The sequence below is a fragment of the Bos taurus genome, chromosome 20, assembly GCF_002263795.3.
Source record: "Bos taurus isolate L1 Dominette 01449 registration number 42190680 breed Hereford chromosome 20, ARS-UCD2.0, whole genome shotgun sequence".
Taxonomy (NCBI): domain Eukaryota; kingdom Metazoa; phylum Chordata; class Mammalia; order Artiodactyla; family Bovidae; genus Bos; species Bos taurus.
Genome location: NC_037347.1, coordinates 6,854,242 through 6,875,867, shown reverse-complemented (window position 1 = coordinate 6,875,867; position 21,626 = coordinate 6,854,242). Strand labels below are relative to the sequence as shown.

Sequence of the window (21,626 nt, the reverse complement as noted above, 5' to 3'; positions counted from 1 at the left end):
TCTCAGCTACTTTTGCCTTAGCTGTCTAATTATCAAGCCATGAATCCTCAAGACCAAAGTATGCTGCTCAGCCAGAGACATGGCCTGTCCTAAGTCCTTGGAGGGAACAGGAGCACCTACCTACTTCGTTTTCAGTGAGAACAATTTAAAAGAGAACTTGAACAGGCGGTGGCACAGGTGGCCGCTCATCCTACTTGAGAGCATGAGAAACGTGCTCTGATGTTGACAGCTAATGTACCTGAGCTGTATTGTGTATCTAGTAAATTATTACTGTTGGTAGTTAAGATTCAGTCTTTTGGAATACACTGAGTGATAGATATCACAAGGTTTTTGGTTGGTTGATTTTACGCTTGTCTCACAAGAAAGATGTCAGTCTTCTATGGAGGTTCAATAAAAAGATATTTTATTCAAAAACATGATTTTTAAAATCAGGTTGATTGTAGTATGGATGACTGTGGGCTCTTTTCCCATATCTTTCTTCTGTTTCAGCTGGTCTTTACATTCCGCCCTCATGCTCACAATATCCAGTAAAGAGAGGTTGTGCAGCTATTCCTCGTCTGTAGGACAAGTATAAACAAAAGATGTTTTAGATTGATATAATTCATGTCTGTCTTAAGAAACTTAGTAGCTCAAGTCAGAATCACTAAACCATACCACAGATTACTAAAAAGAGATTCATAGTTAATGGAGAAACAGTTGCCAATTTTTCCTGATGAGATCACTACCTGTTAGGTATATACATTTCTGTTTATAGCAAAAAAAAAAAAAAAAAAATCCCAATAAGCTAGCGAACACTGCTGCTGCTGCTGCTAAGTCGCTTCAGTCGTGTCTGACTCTGTGCGACCCGTAGACGGCAGCCCACTAGGCACCTCCGTCCCTGGGATTCTCCAGGCAAGAATACTGGAGGGGGTTGCCATTTCCTTCTCCAAGCTAACACTAAAGAAGGTAAAAATCACCCTGTACTTCACAGTGTCCTAGCCTGACAAATAAATGTGTCTTACCCGACCATTCTGCAGCGGTGTCTTGTTAGCCTCCTGTAGGCATCATCTAGGTCTGTGACTTCTTGGTGACTCCAGAGTCTCTCACCAACAGCACTCGCCCGAGGCCTAAAATTTAAACCACACATCCCCCAAGGCAGTTTACATTCATGTTTTCTTCAAGAAGCAAACCACACACTTGGGCAAGTTTGTAGTGCTTTCCCGCTTGGGTGGAGAAGAGAAGCTGAGGCCCCTTAGTCCACATGTTCTCCCTGAGGTTCCATACCATAATCTTGGAGTAAGGTTAGTTGCATCCACATACTCTCCCCATATGCAGGCTTCTCCACCAATGACGAGCTGTTTCTGTTCCGGAGTACCTAGATTACAGTCAGTGGTGTGAGTGAGGTGGTTGCAACCTGAGGCTCACACACAGAGGCGGCGCTGGCTTCTGGTGTTAGCCTGGGGCAAGGCTTCTCCCTGGGAGTCAGGAGGACCTTGGGAGACGTTCACAGCTGTGGCACAAAAAATGGTGGCAAACTTTATTGCCGCAACTGACCCCATGGTTCACAGAGTATTTGTTAGTGTGTGTCGACTAATGTAGCAGGCCAGTAGTAAAGAGACCATTTTATTTTGGTTTTCTGCAAACTTCTTTGGACACCAGAAGCACTTCCCCTGGTTGCCTGTGAACAGTGTGCCAAGGAATGCAAGCTGGACTATGCTCGTGACCACCACTCCTGCCTTCAGTACCTATCTTTTGGTATCAAAGAGACTAGGTATCTACAGTAATTACGACTTCTTGGTTCTCAGAAAATGCTTTTGGAGAAACAGTTCCTGACAGACCTACAGTTTTGAAACTTTTTAAACACCAGAACACTTTTCCTCAAAGGAAATTGTATATTAAAGCCTAGTGTACAAAACTGTGTACACTGGACAAAGCAGAACTGTTATATGGGGTTTGAGAGCCTAGAGCCCCACCACTCAGACATGCCCACCCCAAGGATGCCTCCTCCTTAGAACCCGGAAGCCACCGAACAGGATGCGATCCCTACTTAGGTGTCTTACATCGCAGAGGAAGCTCAGAGGAGAGACAAGGCTCTGCAGTCAGGCCTCTTTGAATGCATAGTGACAAGTCTTATCAGTGTAAGGGAATCTTAGTTTAGAAGTTCTTTCATTTAGGAAAGAATACAATTTCTTTCGAAGCTTACCAAATGGCTCAGAGGTTAAAGTGTCTGCCTGCAATGTAGGAGACCTGGGTTTGATCCCTGGGTTGGGAAGATCCCCTGGAGAAGGAAATGGCAACCCACTCCAGTATTCTTGCCTGGAGAATCCCATGGATGGAGGAGCCTGGTGGGCTACAGTCCATGGGGTCGCAAACAGTTTCTTTCACAAAGTTTAAAATGATACTGAGTTCAGTCTGTTGGATTATACACAAGGAAAATCAAGGATCAAACATAAAAGGAAGGATAGTAGGTGGTACCTAGGTAAAGATTACCTGGAGGGAGGGGAGGGTTTGTAAAACCTAACACGTCAAGCAATGGTGGTTGCTTCACTTACCCGCAAAGTTAAGAGGCTTCACAGAGTAGTACTGTCTCCAGTCTTCTCCATAACTGATCAAATCTAAGTACCAAGGAGCAGAAAGGATCACAGGGAAGCCAGCTGCTGTAACTTGACTTAGTTTCATAGGAAAGTTCTGCTTTTTCCACACTTGAACTACTGTGCCTGGTGTAAGCTATTAAAGTTACAAATGAAATATGTATTAGGTCTCGCAGCTACAGGAGATGAAATTAAAAGTCTAAGGCATTGTAGCTAATAACGTTTCAAGATCCTTGAATAAAGCAATGTTTTCTTCTTTCCCCTTTCCTCTTTGAGGTAATATCTAATGCTATTTGTAATAACAGGGGCGTAGACATTTCATCAAACCTTTTAATTTTTTACCTTTTGTCTATATACAATACCATGTAGGTGTAATAAATTAAGGCTTTAGTCCCATTTCTACCACACTATTTTACTTACTTTGGAACTTACAGGATGCCACTAACACTTCTGGAAAGATAATACAAGTAGCTGGACTTTCAAATTTTCAGTTGCCCCAAAGGAAAATAAAGAATTCTGATTATGTCAGAGAGAAATGCCATTTAAAGTAAAAAGTATACTTGACAGTGATACTTAAAACAAAACGAAGGTTACCTTAACAGCAATAAAGACTCATTCTTATCTGTTTGTTTTGCCCTTCTGAAAAAAAGGAACATTTTTCAAAGTACTTCAATTTGTTACTAAGAATGAGATGGAGAGGGAGGAGGGAAGATGGGAGAGATGAGAAGGAGGCGGCACTGAAGAATGAAGTAAATGGAAGAAATAAATAAATACCATCATCATTGGTGTCGGTGTGTGGCTCTTGCCTAACAGCAGCTTAAATGGAAAGGTAAGCTAACTTCCCCCAACATTACAGGGAAAGCTTAGGGTTCCTTCCATCCAAGGTGTTAGAGTATTAAGTCTCATATTATCAGAACCACACGCAGTATTAGTAACCTCTCACCTCGCCTTCATCATCATAAACCTCTTGCCAGACTATGGATCTCTTCTTCATGGCTGAAATCATATCCAAAACCCTACCATTGAAAAAAATTACAAAGTTATTTCAGATCACAAACTTAGCAATGTGTGTGTAAAGAATGCACATTTTATACCAAAGACTGCAACACTGAGAGATGCCTTTCAGTATGTGCGTGTGAAGCCGCTTCAGTGTCCCACGGTCTGCGACCCCATGGACTATACAGTCCGTGGAATTCTCCAGGCCAGAAATTTGAAGCGGGGAGCCTTTCCCTTCTCCAGGGGATATTCCCAACCAGGGATTGAACCCAGGTCTCCCGCATTGCAGGCGGATTCTATACCAGCTGAACCACAAAGGAAGCGCCATTTTACATAGGTAAAGCAGTGCTTAAAAATATTTAAAAAGTATGTAACCATATGCATGCATGCTCAGTCGTGTCCAACTCTTTGTGACCCCATGGACTGTAGCCTGCCATGCTCCTCTGTCCATGGGATTTTCTAGGCAAGAATACTCGAGTAGGTTATCATTTCCTCTTCCAGGGGATCTTCCCAACCCAGGAATCGAACCCACATCTCATGCAGTGCAGGCAGATTCTTCACTGCTGAGCCATGGGGGAAGCCCATGAAACCACATGTGCCCCGTGAAGTCGCCAGTAATTACTGTCTGGCTCTTTACAAAATAAGTCTACTACTTTTTACCATAGGGCAGCACCGTCTAGTAGATCTTTATCTTCAGGGATGGAAATGTTCTTTATATGCACTTTCCAATATGAGAGCACTAGTTTCATGTAGCTGTTGGCTCCTGAACACGTGAAATGTGGCTAATGTGACTGAGGAACTGAATTTTTAATTTTCTTCAAGTATAATTTAATACAAACAGCCACATGCGGCTGTGGCTGCCACACCAGACAGCACAGGTATAGAGTAAAAGCAATGCTGGAGTTGACAAAATGAATTCCAGGAGCTAGACAGTGAAGCCTTCGCAGGGTAGCCTGGGTTTTCAGCTGAGTTCACAGAGCAGATAACTGCTACCACCCTATGTCTCAACAGTCACTGCAAAGGGATTGGAGTCACCATGTTATTGATTTAAAGAGAATAATGGGTATTGCACCCTCCTTTATGATTTTTCATCTGTACTTTGTGTAACAAAGATTATAACGTGTACACTTTGAAAAGGAATGGAGAGAAAATGAGAAAATAAAGTAGTACTAAATAAGAGCTTAAACTTTTACAAAAGGCACTGATGAAATAAAAACAAGTAGGCTTTCAATAACTTACATCTGCATATAGAAAGATTGTAGTTTCTCAATTTTGCCAAAGCGTTTGTTCCTCATGAAACGCAGGACTGCTGGATTGGACTTCCTTAAACAAAAACAGTGATAAAAATTTCATTAAAAGTTCAATATGCCCAATCTTTTTAAAGCAACATATATCTCCAACATCATTTATACAGATGGAAATCTATTAAAGTTTGTAAAGAGTAAAATAAGCCTAATTATGCCTAAAATAAGTCTAAAATTTAATTATGAGTTATGTTAACTTTCCACTGCAATTAATTTTTTTAGAAGCTGATATCCTGTAAAAATGGCTTTCCCTAATCTCCCACATCTTTCTTCCATCTAAGTCTATTTGCACAGAAGACTTTCACTAGAAAAATCTCTCCCACTTAATCATTATCCTCTTCACTAAAGCTATTCTTGTTCTCTATTTAGTTTCTTTTTTAATTCCCATTTTCTTCTGCATCTTAATTCTCCTTCCTACAGGCTTCTGTCAATAGCATCAGTATGTGAATTCTGTAAACAATTCACCGTCTTAGGAGCTGCGGTCCCAGGTTAACACCTCTCAGAGATGTCCCTTTTCCCAGGGACACCTCTACACCTACTTCAAAGATAAAAGGTTTTAGAAAAGTGGAGGAGGGGGGCAGTTAACAGATTTTCATACCAACAATTAAAATTTACTTCATCTCCTCCCAGATGAATGAATTCATCTGGAAACACAGTACTAATTTCTTTGAAAAGTTTAGACAGGAAGCTGTAAGTTGAATTCAATATAGGGTTTATAGGTCCAAAAGTCCCAGATGGCTCTCTCGCATGATAACATGGAGTCAGGAGGTCTTCCTGGCCTAGAAGGAAACACGGAGAATCTTTTCTGAAGTAGTAGTTCAGTCACAAAGACAAGGCTTTGCACATGATTATACTACTTTATTTTGTTGAAGATATATGTTATACAGAAAAAGATAAGCGTGTTTACTCAGAGTTACTTTGGTAATTTCTTCAGAAAAGAAAAGGGAGAACTGATTCCTGAATACTGCCCCTGTGCCACCATGCTTCCATTTCCATCAGCCTCTCTGAGATTTTACCCATTTCAGATACTATCTCAAATACTGGTGGCTGGTGGTTTAGTCACTAAATTGTGTCCGACTGTTGCAACCCATGGACTGTAGCCCGCCAGGCTCCTCTGTCCACGGGATTCTCCAGGCAAGAATACTGGAGCCGGTTGCCATTTCCTTCTCCAGGGGACCTTCCCGACCCGGGAATCGAACCTCGGTCTCCTTCACTGTAGGCAGATTCTTTACCAACTGAGCTACAAGGGAAGCCCCATCTCAAATGTAAAGGCTCCCAAATCTTCAGCTTGCCCCAATCCTTTTCCTCAAGTTTCAAACCGTATTTCAAATTCCCTGCTGAACACAATTAGCTTACCTTCAAATATAATCCAACAGGGCTTCCTTGTGGGTCAGAGGTAGAGAATCTGCCTGCCAATGCAGGAGACACAGGTTCGATCCCTGGTCTGGGAAGATCCCACATGCGGAGAAACTAAGCCCATGCACCGCAACTTCCGAGCCCACCTGCCACAACCAGTGAGTAGCCCCCGCTCGCTGCAACTAGAGAAAAGCCTGTGTGGCACCAAGACCCAGCATGGCCCAAGATAAATAAAATAAAAAATACAATCTAACAGAAACTAAATTCTCTCCCCCAAACTCCCTTGGTAGCTTCCCAGTTTTCACATTCTGGTAAGCCAGTCACCATCCCACCAAGTCTCTTGTCCCTCTCTTCCTGGAGTCAGTCAGTTGCCAAGTTCTATGGATTGTATTTCCAGAATGTCTCTCAGTTCCATACATTCTTTGCCATCCCTGTTATCAGCATTCTGCTCTCAGACCTTCACTTCCAATCTGTCACTTTCACGTAGGGCTCCCTACACTGAGGCTCTCTCCATGTCCCTCTTCTACTCTGCAGCTTTCACTGGCCTCCATGTGTCCTGATGAAGCGCAAACTCCTCACCCAAGGCCTACCATGCTACTTTTGCAGACTCATTTCCCACTATTCTCCAGGTCTATTCTAATAACTTTTATTGAACAATCATAAATGCTAGGTGCAGTGCTATGTGCTTTATATTCATTTTTTAATCTTCAAAAAACATGACATGATGGCTATTATTAATACACCATTTTAGAGATGGGAAGTCTGAGAATGAGATGTTCTATAACTTGCCCAGGGTCACTCAGTTTATAAATGCCAGAAAGTGAAAAGTGAAAGTAATATTCGCTCAGCTATGTCCGACTCTTGGCGACCCATGGACTATAGCCTGCCTGACTCCTCTGTCCATGGAATTCTCCAGGCAAGAATACTGGAGTGGGTTGCCATGCTCTTCTCCAAGGGATCTTCACCTCCCAGGGCTAAAACCTGGGTCTCCTGCATTGCAGGCAGATTCTTTACCATCTGAGCCACCATGCAAGCCCATAAGTGTCAGAAATAGGACTCAAATCCCAGTCAGTCTAGCTCCAGAAGCAGTTCTTAAGCACTCAGTAGTAAAGAATCCGCCTGCAATGCAGGAGGCCCCAGTTCGATTCCTGGGTGGGAAAGATCCCCTGGAGAAGGGACAGGCTACCTACGCCAGTATTCATGGGCTTTCCTGGTTGCTCAGATGGTAAAGAATTCACCTGCAATACGGGAGACATGGGTTCATCCAGGCGTTGGGAAGATCCCCTGGAGAATAGCATGGCAACCCACTCCAGTACTCTTGCCTGGAGAATCCCCATGGGCAGAGGAGCCTGGGGGCTACAGTCCATGGGGTCACAAAGAGTGGGACACGATTGAGAGGCTAAGCACAGCACAGCACATACTGCTCTCTCCTGTGCTGTCCTCCAGCTAAATGCCTGTCCTTCTACCGGAAACAAGAATATATTCTTTGATCTCTCAAGAACATTTTAGGTGTTACTTCACTCATGTAACTGTTTAACTTACTTTTCACATTCTACTTGTTGTAATCATTTCTTGTTTTCTTTTATCCCTTGTGTTTATACTTTAGGCAATGCCTAGATACAGTGACCTGCTCACAATAAACATATAGTAGTTATTGAATTACAACCATCAATAGTGCTACCTTTGTGCAAATCACAAGAACGAAATGAGCAAACACCAAGTCATGAGATGCAGGAGCACACGTGTTCACTTTTAGCAACTCATAAAACACACTCCTTACCTTTTCCCCAAGATGCCGTATGTCCAGGGCTATCAAATTCTGGCAGGATGCGAATCCCTCGTAATCGGGCATATTCAATCACTGTATGGACATCGTTTGGTGTATACACATGAGACAAAGAATAGCTTCCCTGCGAAAGTCACATTTATTAAAATTAAAATGTATGAGCTGTTTATGGTTCTGTTTGTATTTTGGTATCTGCCAGCAGACTTTTCAAGTATTACAAAGTATTAAAGTCTTATTTGATGTTGGATGGCTCATTTAAATTATCTGTTTACTGTATCTTATCAGTAAACTCTCAGCATACTTTGGGTTAACTCCAGATTTACTGACAAAACTATCTATTGACAGAACCAGCACCTTGTTTTAGCAATGTCTACCATCATGCGGCGCACAGAGCGCAGCCGAGAGGAGCTACCCTACGTCCGAGGTCAGGGGCAGAAGCCGGGAGGACCCCATGCCCGAGGGGCGGCAGCCATGAGGAGTTACCCACGTCCAAGGTCAGGGGCTGCAGCCGAAAGGAACTACCCCGTGTCCGAGGTCAGGGGCGGTGGCCGAGAGTGCCAGGCTGCAACAGTGCAGGAGCAGCCGAGAGGAGCTACCCCCAGCCTAAGGCCGGGGCGGCAGCCAAGAGGAGCAACCCCACGTCCAAGGAGCAGTGGCTGTGTGGACGCAGGAGGGCCTAGAGGAGCTATTCCACGTTCAAGGTCAGGAGGGGCGGCAGTGAGGAGATAGCCCTCATCCAAGGTAAGGAGCAGCGGCTGCGCTTTGCTGGAGCAGCTGTGGAGAGATACCCCACATCCAGGGTAAGAGAAACCCAAGTTAAGACTGTAGGTGTTGCAAGACGGCATCAGAGGGCAGACACACTGAAACCATAGTCACAGAAAACTAGTCAATCTAATCACACTAGGACCACAGCCTTGTCTAACTCAATGAAACTAAGCCATGCCTGTGGGACCACCCAAGACGGTCCAGTCATGGTGGAGAGGTCTGACAGAATGTGGTCCACTGGAGAAGGGAATGGCAAACCACTTCAGTATTCTTGCCTTGAGAACCCCATGAACAGTATGAAAAGGCAAACTGATAGGCTACTGAAAGAGGAACTCCCCAGGTCAGTAGGGGCCCAATATGCTACTGGAGATCAGTGGAGAAATAACTCCAGAGAGAATGAAGGGATGGAGCCAAAGCAAAAACAATACCCAATTGTGGATGTGACTGGTGATAGAAGCAAGGTCCGATGCTGTAAAGAGCAATATTGCATAGGAACCTGGAATGTTAGGTCCATGAATCAAGGCAAATTGGAAGTGGTCAAACAGGAGATGGCAAGAGTGAACATTGACATTTTAGGAATCAGTGAACTAAAATGGACTGGAATGGGTGAATTTAACTCAGATGACCATTATATCTACTACTGTGGGCAAGAACCCCTTACAAGAAATGGAGTAGCCATCATGGTCAACAAAAGAGTCCAAAATGCAGTACTTGGATGCGATCTCAAAAACGACAGAATGATCTCTGTTCGTTTCCAAGGCAAACCATTCAATATCACAGTAATCCAAGTCTATGCCCCAACCTGTAATGCTGAAGAAGCTGAAGTTGAATGGTTCTATGAAGACCTACAAGACCTTTTAGAACTAACACCCAAAAAAGATGTCCTTTTCATTATAGAGGACTGGAATGCAAAAGTAGGAAGTCAAGAAACACGTGGAGTAACAGGCAAATTTGGCCTTGGGATATGGAATGAAGCAGGGCAAGACTAATAGAGTTTTGCTAAGAAAATGCACTGGTCACAGCAAACACCCTTTTCCAACAACGCAAGAGAAGACTCTACATGTGGACATCACCAGATGGTCAACACCGAAATCAGAATGATTATATTCTTTGCAGCCAAAGATGGAGAAGCTCTATACAGTCAACAAAAACAAGACCAGGAGCTGACTGTGGCTCAGATCATGAACTCCTTATTGCCAAATTCAGACTGAAATTGAAGAAAGTAGGGAAAACCACTAGACCATTCAGGTATGACCTAAATCAAATCCCTTATGATTATACAGTGGAAGTGAGAAATAGATTTAAGGGCCTAGATCTGATAGATAGAGTGCCTGATGAACTATAGACAGAGGTTCATGACATTGTACGGGAGACAGGGATCAAGACCATCCCCATGGAAAAGAAATGCAAAACAGCAAAATGGCTGTCTGAGGTGGCCTTACAAATAGCTGTGAAAAGAAGAGAAGTGAAAAGCAAAGGAGAAAAGGAAAGATATAAGCATCTGAATGCAGAGTTCCAAAGAATAGCAAGAAGAGATAAGAAAGCCTTTCTCAGCGACCGATGCAAAGAAATAGAGGAAAACACCAGAATGGGAAAGACTAGAGATCTCTTCAAGAAAATTAGAGATACCAAGGGAACATTTCATGCAAAGATAGGCTCGATAAAGGACAGAAATGATATGGACCTAACAGAAGCAGAAGATATTAAGAAGAGGTGGCAAGAATACACAGAAGAACTGTACAAAAAAGATCTCCATGACCAAGATAATCGTGATGGTGTGATCACTCACCTAGAGCCATACATCCTGGAATGTGAAGTCAAGTGGGCCTTAGAAAGCATCACTACAAACAAAGCTAGTGGAGGTGATGGAATTCCAGTAGAGCTATTTCAAATCCTGAAAGATGATGCTGTGAAAGTGCTATACTCAATATGCCAGCAAATTTGGAAAACTCAGCAGTGGCCACGGGACTGGAAAAGGTCAGTTTTCATTCCAATCCCAAAGAAAGGCAATGCCAAAGAATGCTGAAACTACTGCACAATTGCACTCATCTCTCAGGCTATTAAAGTAATGCTCAAAATTCTCCAAGCCAGGCTTCAGCAATACGTGAACCGTGAACTTCCAGATGTTCAAGCTGGTTTTAGAAAAGGCAGAGGAACCAGAAATCAAATTGCCAACATCTGCTGGATCATGGAAAAAGCAAGAGAGTTCCAGAAAAACATCTATTTCTGCTTTATTGACTATGCCAAAGCCTTTGACTGTGTGGATCACAATAAACTGTGGAAAATTCTGAAAGAGATGGGAATACCAGACCACCTGACCTGCCTCTTGAGAAATCTGTATGTAAGTCAGGAAGCAATAGTTAGAACTGGACATGGAACAACAGACTGGTTCCAAATAGAAAAAGGAGTACATCAAGGCTGTATATTGTCATCCTGCTTATTTAACTTATATGCACAGTACATCATGAAAAACGCTGGGCTGGAAGAAACACAAGCTGGAATCAAGATTGCTGGGAGAAATATCAATAACCTCAGATATGCAGATGACACCACCCTTATGGCAGAAAGTGAAGAGGAACTAAAAAGCCTCTTGATGAAAGTGAAAGTGGAGAGTGAAAAAGTTGGCTTAAAGCTCAACATTCAGAAAACGAAGATCATGTCATCTGGTCCCATCACTTCATGGGAAATAGATGGGGAAACAGTGGAAACAGCGTCAGACTTTATTTTTCTGGGCTCCAAAATCACTGCATATGGTGACTGCAGCCATGAAATTAAAAGATGCTTACTCCTTGGAGGGAAAGTTATGACCAACCTAGATACTATATTCAAAAGCAGAGACATTACTTTGCCAACAAAGGTCCATCTAGTCAAGGCTATGGTTTTTCCAGTGGTCATGTATGGATGTGAGAGTTGGACTGTGAAGAAGGCTGAGCGCCAAAGAATTGATGCTTTTGAACTGTGGTGTTGGAGAAGACTCTTGAGAGTCCCTTGGACTGCAAGGAGATCCAACCAGTCCATTCTGAAGGAGATCAGCCTTGGGATTTCTTTGGAAGGAATGATGCTAAAGCTGAAACTCCAGTACTTTGGCCACCTCATGCGAAGAGTTGACTCATTGGAAAAGACTCTGATGCTGGGAGGGATTGGGGGCAGGAGGAGAAGGGGACGACAGAGGATGAGATGGCTGGATGGCATCACTGACTCGATGGATGTGGGTCTGGGTGAACTCCGGGAGTTGGTGATGGACAAGGAGGCCCGGTGTGCTGAGATTCATGGGGTCGCAAAGAGTCGGACACGACTGAGTGACTGAACTGAACTGACCATCACGCTGTTTCAATCTCATGTGACCATATGACAAAACAGAAATAAAAGGTTCTACTCCAAAGTGAAAATTCTGAATATATTGCCCTTGTCAGCTTTAGAATCATAATTCACACATTATTACAAAACATAGCTGTTGGCGTTCAAGATCACTTTAATTACTGCTAGCAGTAAAAATTCCCCTTGAGATGCCCTGATTTTTTTTTTTTATTAAAGATTACCTTTGGTCCTGTTTTATGTTCTTGAAAAATTAGAACTCAGTACCAGTGGAAAATAAAGGTCCATTAAAAGTGTTACTATGGCACATCTCGCAAGGTATAAATATATAAATATAAATAAATGCTCAACTCCTTAAAAAGTAGTCTTGTTTTCCCCAATCCCAACAAGAAATCTGTATTGAATCAAGACCTGATTCAAGTTTATAGTAAATACAGGGTACAGAAGAACATATTTACACTGGACGGGTAATCAACAAAACCCATATTGTGGAAAACTACAGGACAAACTGAGCTTCATTTCCTCAATGAAAATAAAAAAAAAAAAAAAAAAGACATTGTCAGGGATGGGCACTCATAGAACAGATATGTTAACTGACCACAGTGTATGGAGTTTATTTGCATCTCACTGCAAATAAAAAAATTTTTTTAAGAAAAGGCACTTTGGCATACATGAATAATGATTGGCTATCTGGATTATTGCTAATTTTTTAGCTGTGATATGAGTTATTTTTAGACAGGCCTTTTTACCAATAAGAGATGATGTCTGCAATTACCTTCAAAATAATGGTGGAGGGGATATAGGTGCTATAGGATTGGCCATTACTTGATTATTGAAGCTGAGCAATGAGGAAGTGGAAATTCATTAAATTCTACTTCTGTATATGTTTGAAGCTTTCCATATTAAAAGCAAACAACAACAGGAGTGCTGCTAGGATTTCGATCCAAACTACATCAAAATTTAAGGAAAGCTTTGGAATTGTGACCAGAGGACTAATTCAGGGTCTTGGCTCTGCCCCTTCATATCTACAACTTTGCGTGAGACATGCAGCTTCTCTTGCTGTCAGTGACTAGCTCTGTAGTACAGGGGATTCAGTGAGACAGTAGTAAGGCTTGCTCCCTGCTTCACTGGTCTATAATTCAGTCAATTTGAACACTTGTAACACTACCATTATTTTCTACGAAGGAGTCATTATCTCTACGAAGAAGCCATTATCTCTTAAGATTCCCTACTTTATACAGTTTTTTAGAGAGAAAAGAAGTTATCATTGACAGAATTCAGAACAATTCTGTTTAAAACACTTGTACAGTTGGGCTACTTGATAAATATAATTATTTAATTTTATGTTAATTACAAATGTTTCAGGTCTCCTACATCCATTAAGCTTTTAAATTTGTATTTTTATAGCCCCATAAATGTTTACATTTATGATAACAATTACAAAAGCAGACCAGTTTTGTGGACCTAAAATGCTCAGCAATAGCGTATTAAAAATTTTAAACCACGAATATCTAACTTTTACACTTAAATTATATCCATAATAAGAAACATTTAAGCTACCAACTTCTAAGGAAACCATACCAAAAATTTTTGTACACCAACAACAATAACATGAATTACTCACTTTATTGCTTAATTCAGGAAAACTGATGCTCTGATAAGGGAAAGACTGGTCATCCACTATGTGCCAGTGGAGAACATTAAACTTATTAAAAGCCATGGCATCCTGCAAGCAAACAGGTTGGAAATTTATACACCTTAAAACCACAATGAGCTTATCAACTCATACCTGTCAGAATGGCTGTCATCAAAAAGAACACAACAAATGTTGGTGGGAATGTGGAGAAAAGGGAGCCCTCATGAACTCTTGGTGGGAATGCACATTGGTACAGCCAACAGTTTGGAGGTTTCAAAAAAGACTAAAAATAAAACTTACCATAGGACCCAGCAATTCCACCTCTTGGTATACATACCCAAAAAAACAAAAAAACTAATCTGAAAAGATACATGCACCCCAGTGTTCACAGCCACATTATTTACAATTGCCAAGATACAGAAGCAACCTACGTGTTCATTAACAGGTGAATGGATAAAGTTGTATGCATATACAATGGGACTCTACTTTGCAATAAAAAAGAATGAAATTTTGCTATCTACGAGATGGATGGACTTGAAGGACATGATACCAAGTAAAGTAAGTCATACAGAGAAAGATAAGAACTGACAGCACTTACATGTGGAATCTAAAACATACAACAAACTAGTGACTATAATAAAAAAGCAGCAGACTCAGAAAGAACAACCCAATGGGGAGAGGAAAGGAAAAACAATTACACACCACCGATATACATTTCCATTTGTTAATACTTACTATATCCAGGATTGTTCCCAATGTGTCTGTTTCCTTTTAAAATTTCCTTTTCAACAAGGGAAGGATGTGAAGAAGTACAAATTTCTTTTCACTTTTCAAAAAGCCTATACACAATGCATATCATAAATTAAAACTTTAACTTTGCCCTACTGGAAGAGAGCCAGCTCATGAATTCCCAGTAGCTCTTGGCTACCACTACTGTGGTGTTTGGGAATAGAGCAGAGGAAAAATGGGATTTACAATTCCCACAATTCTGAGATTTTAGTGCCAACTCTTTCTTACAAATGAAAGAAATTCAGTACACACACAACACAAATCCAATTAACATTCTCAGAAATTTGTACATCGATTTTATGTATACTCTGAAGGAATAAACAATATAATATGTATGTAAAATATAAAAGATGATATGAAGAAAATGGAAAATAGGTGGAGAGACTTTCCCTATCAGAGAATCAGAACATATAGCCTCCCTGCCCGAGATGTGGCAAGAAGGTGGAGAAGGAAGACCCTCTTACTCACCTCCTGCCATAAACACAGCAAAATTACAACTAGTAAGAGCAATTATTGATGAGAAAGACCTGAAACCTAGCAGAAAAGATGTCTTCAGAACTCAAGATACAAAGATGGAAACACAAGGAGATAAGTAGGTGGGTCAAGACCCACAGTCCTGGGTAGATGACCCACAAATGGGAGGTTATCACAGTTGCAGAGGTTCTCCCCAAAGGGGTGAGGAATCTGAGCCCATAGCAGGCTCTGTACACCGGGGGGTCCAACACTGAGACAGGGAGCCCCCCAAAACATCTAGCACTGAAGGCCAGCAGGACTTGAATACGGGAGAGCTGAAGGGCTACAAGAGACAGATTGTGCTTTTCAAATTTCACAGACTCTTAGTCCCAAGGCAGGGGCAGTAATTTTTAAGACGCCTGGGTCAGAACCACTTGCTGATGCTAGCCTCCCAGAGAGGCAGGAGACTACTGGGAATGCCCTTGGGAACAAGAGCACCAGAGGGAGCCATCTGGGGAGCTTGCTGACACTGGGATGTCAAGCACTGTTTTGGAGTCCTCACTCTAGACTGTCAGCACCAGAGACTTAACTGCCCATCAACAGGCCAGCGCCAGTCCCAGAAGCCAGTCCCACAGGCAGCTGCCCCAGGGCCCAGCTCTGCCCACCCAGGGAGCAGCAGCCCCCACAGGAGGCAGGGCCTGTTATATAGGAACCTTACGGTAACTACAAACCAAAAACCTATTAATAGGCACACACACAAAGAAAGGAATCCAAACATAACACTAAAGATAGCCATCACATGGCAAGGGAAGAGAGCGAAAGAAGGTAAAAGGAACAAAAAGGAACCATGGAAACAACCCAGAACAATTAACAAAATGACAGTACGTATCTATCCATCAATGGCGACTTTAAATGTAAATAGACTAAGTTCTCCAATCAGAACAGAGTGGACTCAGCCGTAAAAAAATGAAATCTTGCCATTGTGACAACATGGGTAACTCTAGAGGATATTATGTTAAATACATCAGAGATACATCAGAGAAAGACAAATACCAAGGATCTCGATCTGTGAAACCTAAAAAGCAAAATGAAACAAAAACGGACTCAAATACAGAGAACGGTTGCCAGGAGGGTAAGGGGGTGGGTGAAGATAGGTGAAGAGGATTATGAGGAACGAACCTTCAGCTATGCAATACATAAGCCCTGGGAAGGTAATAATACTGTAATAACTATACGGGGATAGATGGATACCAGACTTATCCTGGTGGTCATTTCATAATGTATGCTAATGTCAAACCATGATTTGGTATACCTGGAACTAATAGAATATTGTATGTCAACTACATTTCAATAGAAAAAGAATCATATGTTAATTCATTCTTCAAGTCTAAAATGAAATAAATGGGACATAAAAATTTATGTCAGTCTTTGGTAAATGAGATTATGGAATCACTATTTTATGTATATCTATGTTCAAATATTTTTTACGCTAAGCCTGTATTTCTTCCATTAAAAATTACAATTATGTCTTTTGAAGAAAAAAATCAAGGTTTTAATGGAAATGTAAAATAACTTGTTTATAACATGCTATGTTCATAAATGATTCAGTGAAGGTACAGGGAAACTTCCTGATCCTCATAAACTGACAGTGATGGGAGGGATGAACCAAAAAAAGTCAGTAAGAGAAGAGTTACGTCAACTTTGCTTCCCAGCTCCCGCCACCTGAGGTTCCATATTTCTTTGGAACATTTTCTTAGTTACAAAGCTGCTCTCAGATTCCTTTCTGGGCAACTGAAAAAACAGTAAATGGAGGTCACAAAATTAAAGGTCAGTAACTGGAGATACTGGAGAAGGAAATTGCAACCCACTCCAGTATTCCTGCCTGGGAAATCCCATGGACAGAGGAGCCTGGTAGGCTATAGTCCCCGGGGTCAAGAGTCGGACGGAGTAACTCAACAGCAACAGCAGCAGCAACTAGAGGTAAGGTATTCCTCGTGAAAAGTCTCGACCCATGATTTGACAATTGAGGTTTACACAGAGGGCCAATAGGCAGCATTAAAACTGAGTGTTTTCCTTACCAATGCTACTGAATACTGGGTTAGCCTCTCTCCCACCTCAATGAAAACAAGAGGGTGATTCCCTAGGGGAGCCTCCACTTCTCTGCAGAGGAAATACATTTCTCACGGAAGGGAGGGAAGAAGTCCACTGCTTATCCTTAGTACACAGGAAATACATTAGTATATGGAAAATGAATCCCTTGTTCCAACCAGCACAAGAGCATAGCGACCAACATAAAGCAACAACATACAAGAACACTTCTTCAGAACAGACAGTGGGTTAAAATAATTACCTACCAGAGTTTTCAAAATAGTCTTAACGGGCAGAAAGTGTCTAGATGTATCAATTAAGATTCCTCTATGAGGAAACCTGGGAGAATCCACAATGTTGGATTCATTGGCAGTGAACTAAAAGACAAAAGAAAACTTTTATTTATTTTCAGAATTTTCTCCAGTTCAATGATGATTACATGTGTCTCTGCAAGTATGAGATGAGATTAATTTAAAACCAAACAAAGTGTAAAAATTACATTTACCATCTAAGAAACACACTTGAGGAGAAACATTCAAGAAGCAATAAATAGCTAAAAAGTTTACATTTTTCCTATAGAATGCTTTATTATGTCCATCCAATAATGTTAGTAACATACAATAATCATACTTACAGTCCCGTAAGAATCTTGGTAAATCAACTGGCTAAAGGTCTCTAAACCTGAGGAAAATAAAATTTATAATTTATTGTGTTAATTTATAAAGGAGACAATAAAAGATATATTATCCAAGCATAGAACCATAGCCAGGAAAGGCAAATAAAATTAAATATGTTATACTCTGTAACATACTCTCTAAAATCAAGGCTCAATTTAAAAAAATCCCTGATGCTATCAGATAAAAATGTTTTACTTAATTGTGCCCATACCATTGTTTCTGTTTTAATGATAAACACAAAAAAATAGTGTTTTAAGAAAACAAAATTCCAGTTCCTTAATACATTTACAGCATTATAAGAAAGAATTTTTATAATACAATATTATAGGCACTTTGCTACTGCTAAGTTGCTTCAGTCGTGTCCGACTCTGTGCGACCCCATAGACGGCAGCCCATCAGGCTCCCCCGTCCCTGGGATTCTCCAGGCAAGAACACTGGAGTGGGGTGCCATAGGCACTTTAGAAGGTACCTAAACTTAACAGAGGAGAGGGCAGTGGCACCAGTGCTCTTGCCTGGAAAATCCCATGGACAGAGGAGCCTGGAAGGCTGCAGTCCATGGGGTCGCTCAGAGTCGGACACGACTGAACGACTTCACTTTCACTTTTCACTTTCACGAATTGGAGGAGGAAATGGCAACCCACTCCAGTGTTCTTGCCTGGAGAATCCCAGGGACGGCAGGGCCTGGTGGGCTGCCATCTATGGGGTCACACAGAGTCGGACACGACTGAAGCGACTTAGCAGCAGCAGCAGCAAACTTAACAGAGGGCAAAGAGGCCCAGAAAACACCATGAAACTATAAAGGCCCAACTTACAGTGTTCTATTTATAACAGCAGAGACTTTTTTATGCATGTGGACTATTCCCTACATTATAGGCCAATTCCTCTATCCAGCCTTGACTTTACCAAAATTCATGGTTCTAGCTGATAACTATATTGCCAAGGAAAATTTTAACCTAAGAAGACAGGGATACTTCAGTTTCTTGCACTTCACAGGTAACTGCTTTTTTTTTTTACAAATCAAAGGTTTGAAGCAACCTTGCATTGTCAGATGATGATCAGTATTTGTTACCAATTAAGTATTTTTAAAATGGGGGAGGAAACGGCAACCCACTCCATTATTCTTGCTGGGGAAATCCCATGGACAGAGGGGCCTGGTGGGCTACAGTCCATGGGGTCACAAAGAGTCGAACACAACTTAATGACTAAACAATGCAACATTTTTAAATTAAGGTATGTACCTATTTTTAAGACATAATGCTATTGCGCTGTACTATTGAAAAACTACAGTATACGGTAAGCATAACTTTTACATGCACTGGGAAACCAAAATATTTCTGTGACTCCCTTTAATGAGATAGTCACTTTACTGCAGTGGTCTAGACCCAAACCCACAATATCTCCACGGCTTCCCTGTAGTACAAACTCAAATAAAAGAGAAGATGTGACAACATACTACAAAAACACAGAAGATCGTAAGAGACTACTATGATCAATTATACGCCAACAAATTTGACAACTTAGAAGAAATGAATAAACTCCTAGAGGGAAAACCTACCAAGACTGAATTACGAAGAAACAGAATATGAGACTGATTACTAGTAAGGAGATGGTAACAATAATAAAACATCTCCAACAAACAAAAGGCCAGGATCAGAAGGCTTCACTAGTGAATTCTACTAAACATTTAAAAAAGAATTAATTTTTTGGATATGTCACCAATAGCAAAAGAAATAAAAGCAAAAATAAACAAATGGGACGACACCAAAGTTAAAGCTTCTGCACATCAAAGGAAATCATCAACGAAAGGCAATCTACCAAAGGGGAGAAGATACTTGCAAATTATGTATCTATTAAGGGGTTAATATACAAAGAACTCATACAACTCAATAGCAAAAAACAGTCCAATTAAAAAATGGGTAGAAGACTGTGAACAGGTATATTTTTCAAGGAAGACACAAAAATAGCCAACATGTACATGAGAAGTTTCTCAACATCATTAAGCATCAGTTCAGTTCAGTTCAGTTCAGTCGCTCAGTCATGTCCGACTCTTGGAGACCTCATATACTACAGCACGCCAGGCTTCCCTGTCCATCCCCAATTCCTGGAGCTTACTCAAACTCATGTCCATTGAGTCAGTGATGCCATCCAACCATCTCACCCTCTGTCATCCCCTTCTCCTCCCGCTTTCAACCATTCCCAGCATTAGGGTCTTTTCAAATGAGTCAGTTCTTCACATCAGGTGGCCAAAGTATTGGAGTTCCAGCTTCAGCATCAGTCCTTCCAGTGAATATTCAGGACTGATCTCCTTTAGGATGGACTGGTTGGATCTCCTTGCTGTCCAAGGGACTCTCAAGAGTCTTCTCCAACACCACAGTTCAAAAACATCAATTCTTCAGCGCTCAGCTTTCTTTATAGTCAAACTCTCACATCCATACATGTCTACTGGAAAAACAAAAGCTTTGACTACACAGACCTTTGTTGACAAAATAATGTCTCTGCTTTTTGATATGCTGTCCAGGTTGGTCATAACTTTAACTATTAACCATCAGGGAAAGGCAAATCAAAACCACAGGGACATATCACCTCACACCTGTTAGAATGGCCATGGTCAAAAGCATAAGAAATAACAAGTGTTGGTGAGGATATGCAGTAAAAGGATCCCTTATGTACTGTTCATGGGAATATAAACTGGTGAAGCCACTATATAGCTACCACATGATCCAGCAATTCCACCTCTGGGTATTTATCCAAAGAAAACAAAACACTAAGTCCCTCCACCCCAAACATATGTACCTCTGTGTTCACTGCCGCATTAACTACAATAGCCAAGATATGGAAACAACTTATCCATCAAGGGATGAATGGATAAAGATGCGGTGCGCATATGTATACAATGGAATACTGTTCAGCCACAGAAAGAAGGAAATCTTGCTGTTTGCGACAACATGGATGGAACCTAAGGCCGTTATGCTAAATGAAATAAGACAGAGAAAGACAAACACTACATGATCTCAATTAGATGTGGAATCTGAAAAATCAAAAACCAAGCTCATAAGTATAAAAATAGATTGGTAGTTACTAGAGGCAGGGGTAGGGGGTGGGCAAAACGGGTGAGGGGTCTAAAGTACAATCTTTCGTGTATTCATAGGTTCTAGGACGTGAGGCCCAGCATAGGACTGTGATTAATAAATACTGTGCTACCTATTTGCAAGTTGCTAAAAAGAGTAAATCTCAGAAATTCTCATCATAAGAAAAGCAATTCTTTTCTAACTATGTGTGGTGATGGGTGGAAACTAAACTTACTGTGGTGATCATTTGCATTATATACAAATATCAAATCATTATGTTGTAAAACTGAAACTAATATAATTTTATGTCAATTATACCTCAAGAAAATTAGGGAAGAATGAAAAGTTCAAAAGTTGCTTCAGTTATGCCTCCTTCCTACCCCCAAATACAGAATAACTTTGGAATTTTCTGTTAAGTGGCAGCACCCTCAAATATCATTTATGGCACATTTGTTATTTTCAAAGTCTGACAGTAAGCAGAAAATAAGGACTTCCTGGACTGGATTCACAAAACGCTCTCAAAAGTTCTTATGTGGATCAGGGCAGACATCAATAAAGGTGACGTTCCTAACAGGCCCCAGACAAGACAGGCAGACCAGACTGGTAAAAGTTATTATATGCAAATAATCTAGATGATAATATCTGAAGTTACATTTGGGGTAAGTATCTATAGCTATTTTCATGTCATTATTTTGAATAAGACCACAATCATACCATTATTATTATGACTATAAAACATAGCATTAACAATCATTATTTTATTCTAAATAACACTCAACCTGAGTCAAATTCAAAGCCTTCTCTCCTTTTAATTACTATAACT

At 41.0% G+C, this 21,626-nt stretch overlaps 1 protein-coding gene across 1 annotated transcript in view; it reads right to left on the bottom strand.

Annotated features, from left to right (window-relative positions):
- Positions 1-386: 386 nt before the first annotated feature.
- The window catches only part of LOC786974 (beta-hexosaminidase subunit beta), a 34,919-nt gene continuing 13,679 nt past the window's right edge, over positions 387-21,626 (bottom strand). Inside the window, exons 4-14 of the mRNA XM_024981430.2 lie at positions 17,693-17,739; positions 17,325-17,435; positions 13,717-13,818; positions 8,007-8,136; positions 5,469-5,649; positions 4,806-4,889; positions 3,514-3,586; positions 2,532-2,706; positions 1,264-1,354; positions 1,002-1,106; positions 387-557 (exon numbers count right to left, since the gene is read on the bottom strand). Of these exons, the coding sequence (XP_024837198.1) occupies positions 497-557; positions 1,002-1,106; positions 1,264-1,354; positions 2,532-2,706; positions 3,514-3,586; positions 4,806-4,889; positions 5,469-5,649; positions 8,007-8,136; positions 13,717-13,818; positions 17,325-17,435; positions 17,693-17,739 (1,160 nt within the window). The 3' untranslated portion in view covers positions 387-496. The remainder of the gene's footprint in view (positions 558-1,001; positions 1,107-1,263; positions 1,355-2,531; positions 2,707-3,513; positions 3,587-4,805; positions 4,890-5,468; positions 5,650-8,006; positions 8,137-13,716; positions 13,819-17,324; positions 17,436-17,692; positions 17,740-21,626) is intronic.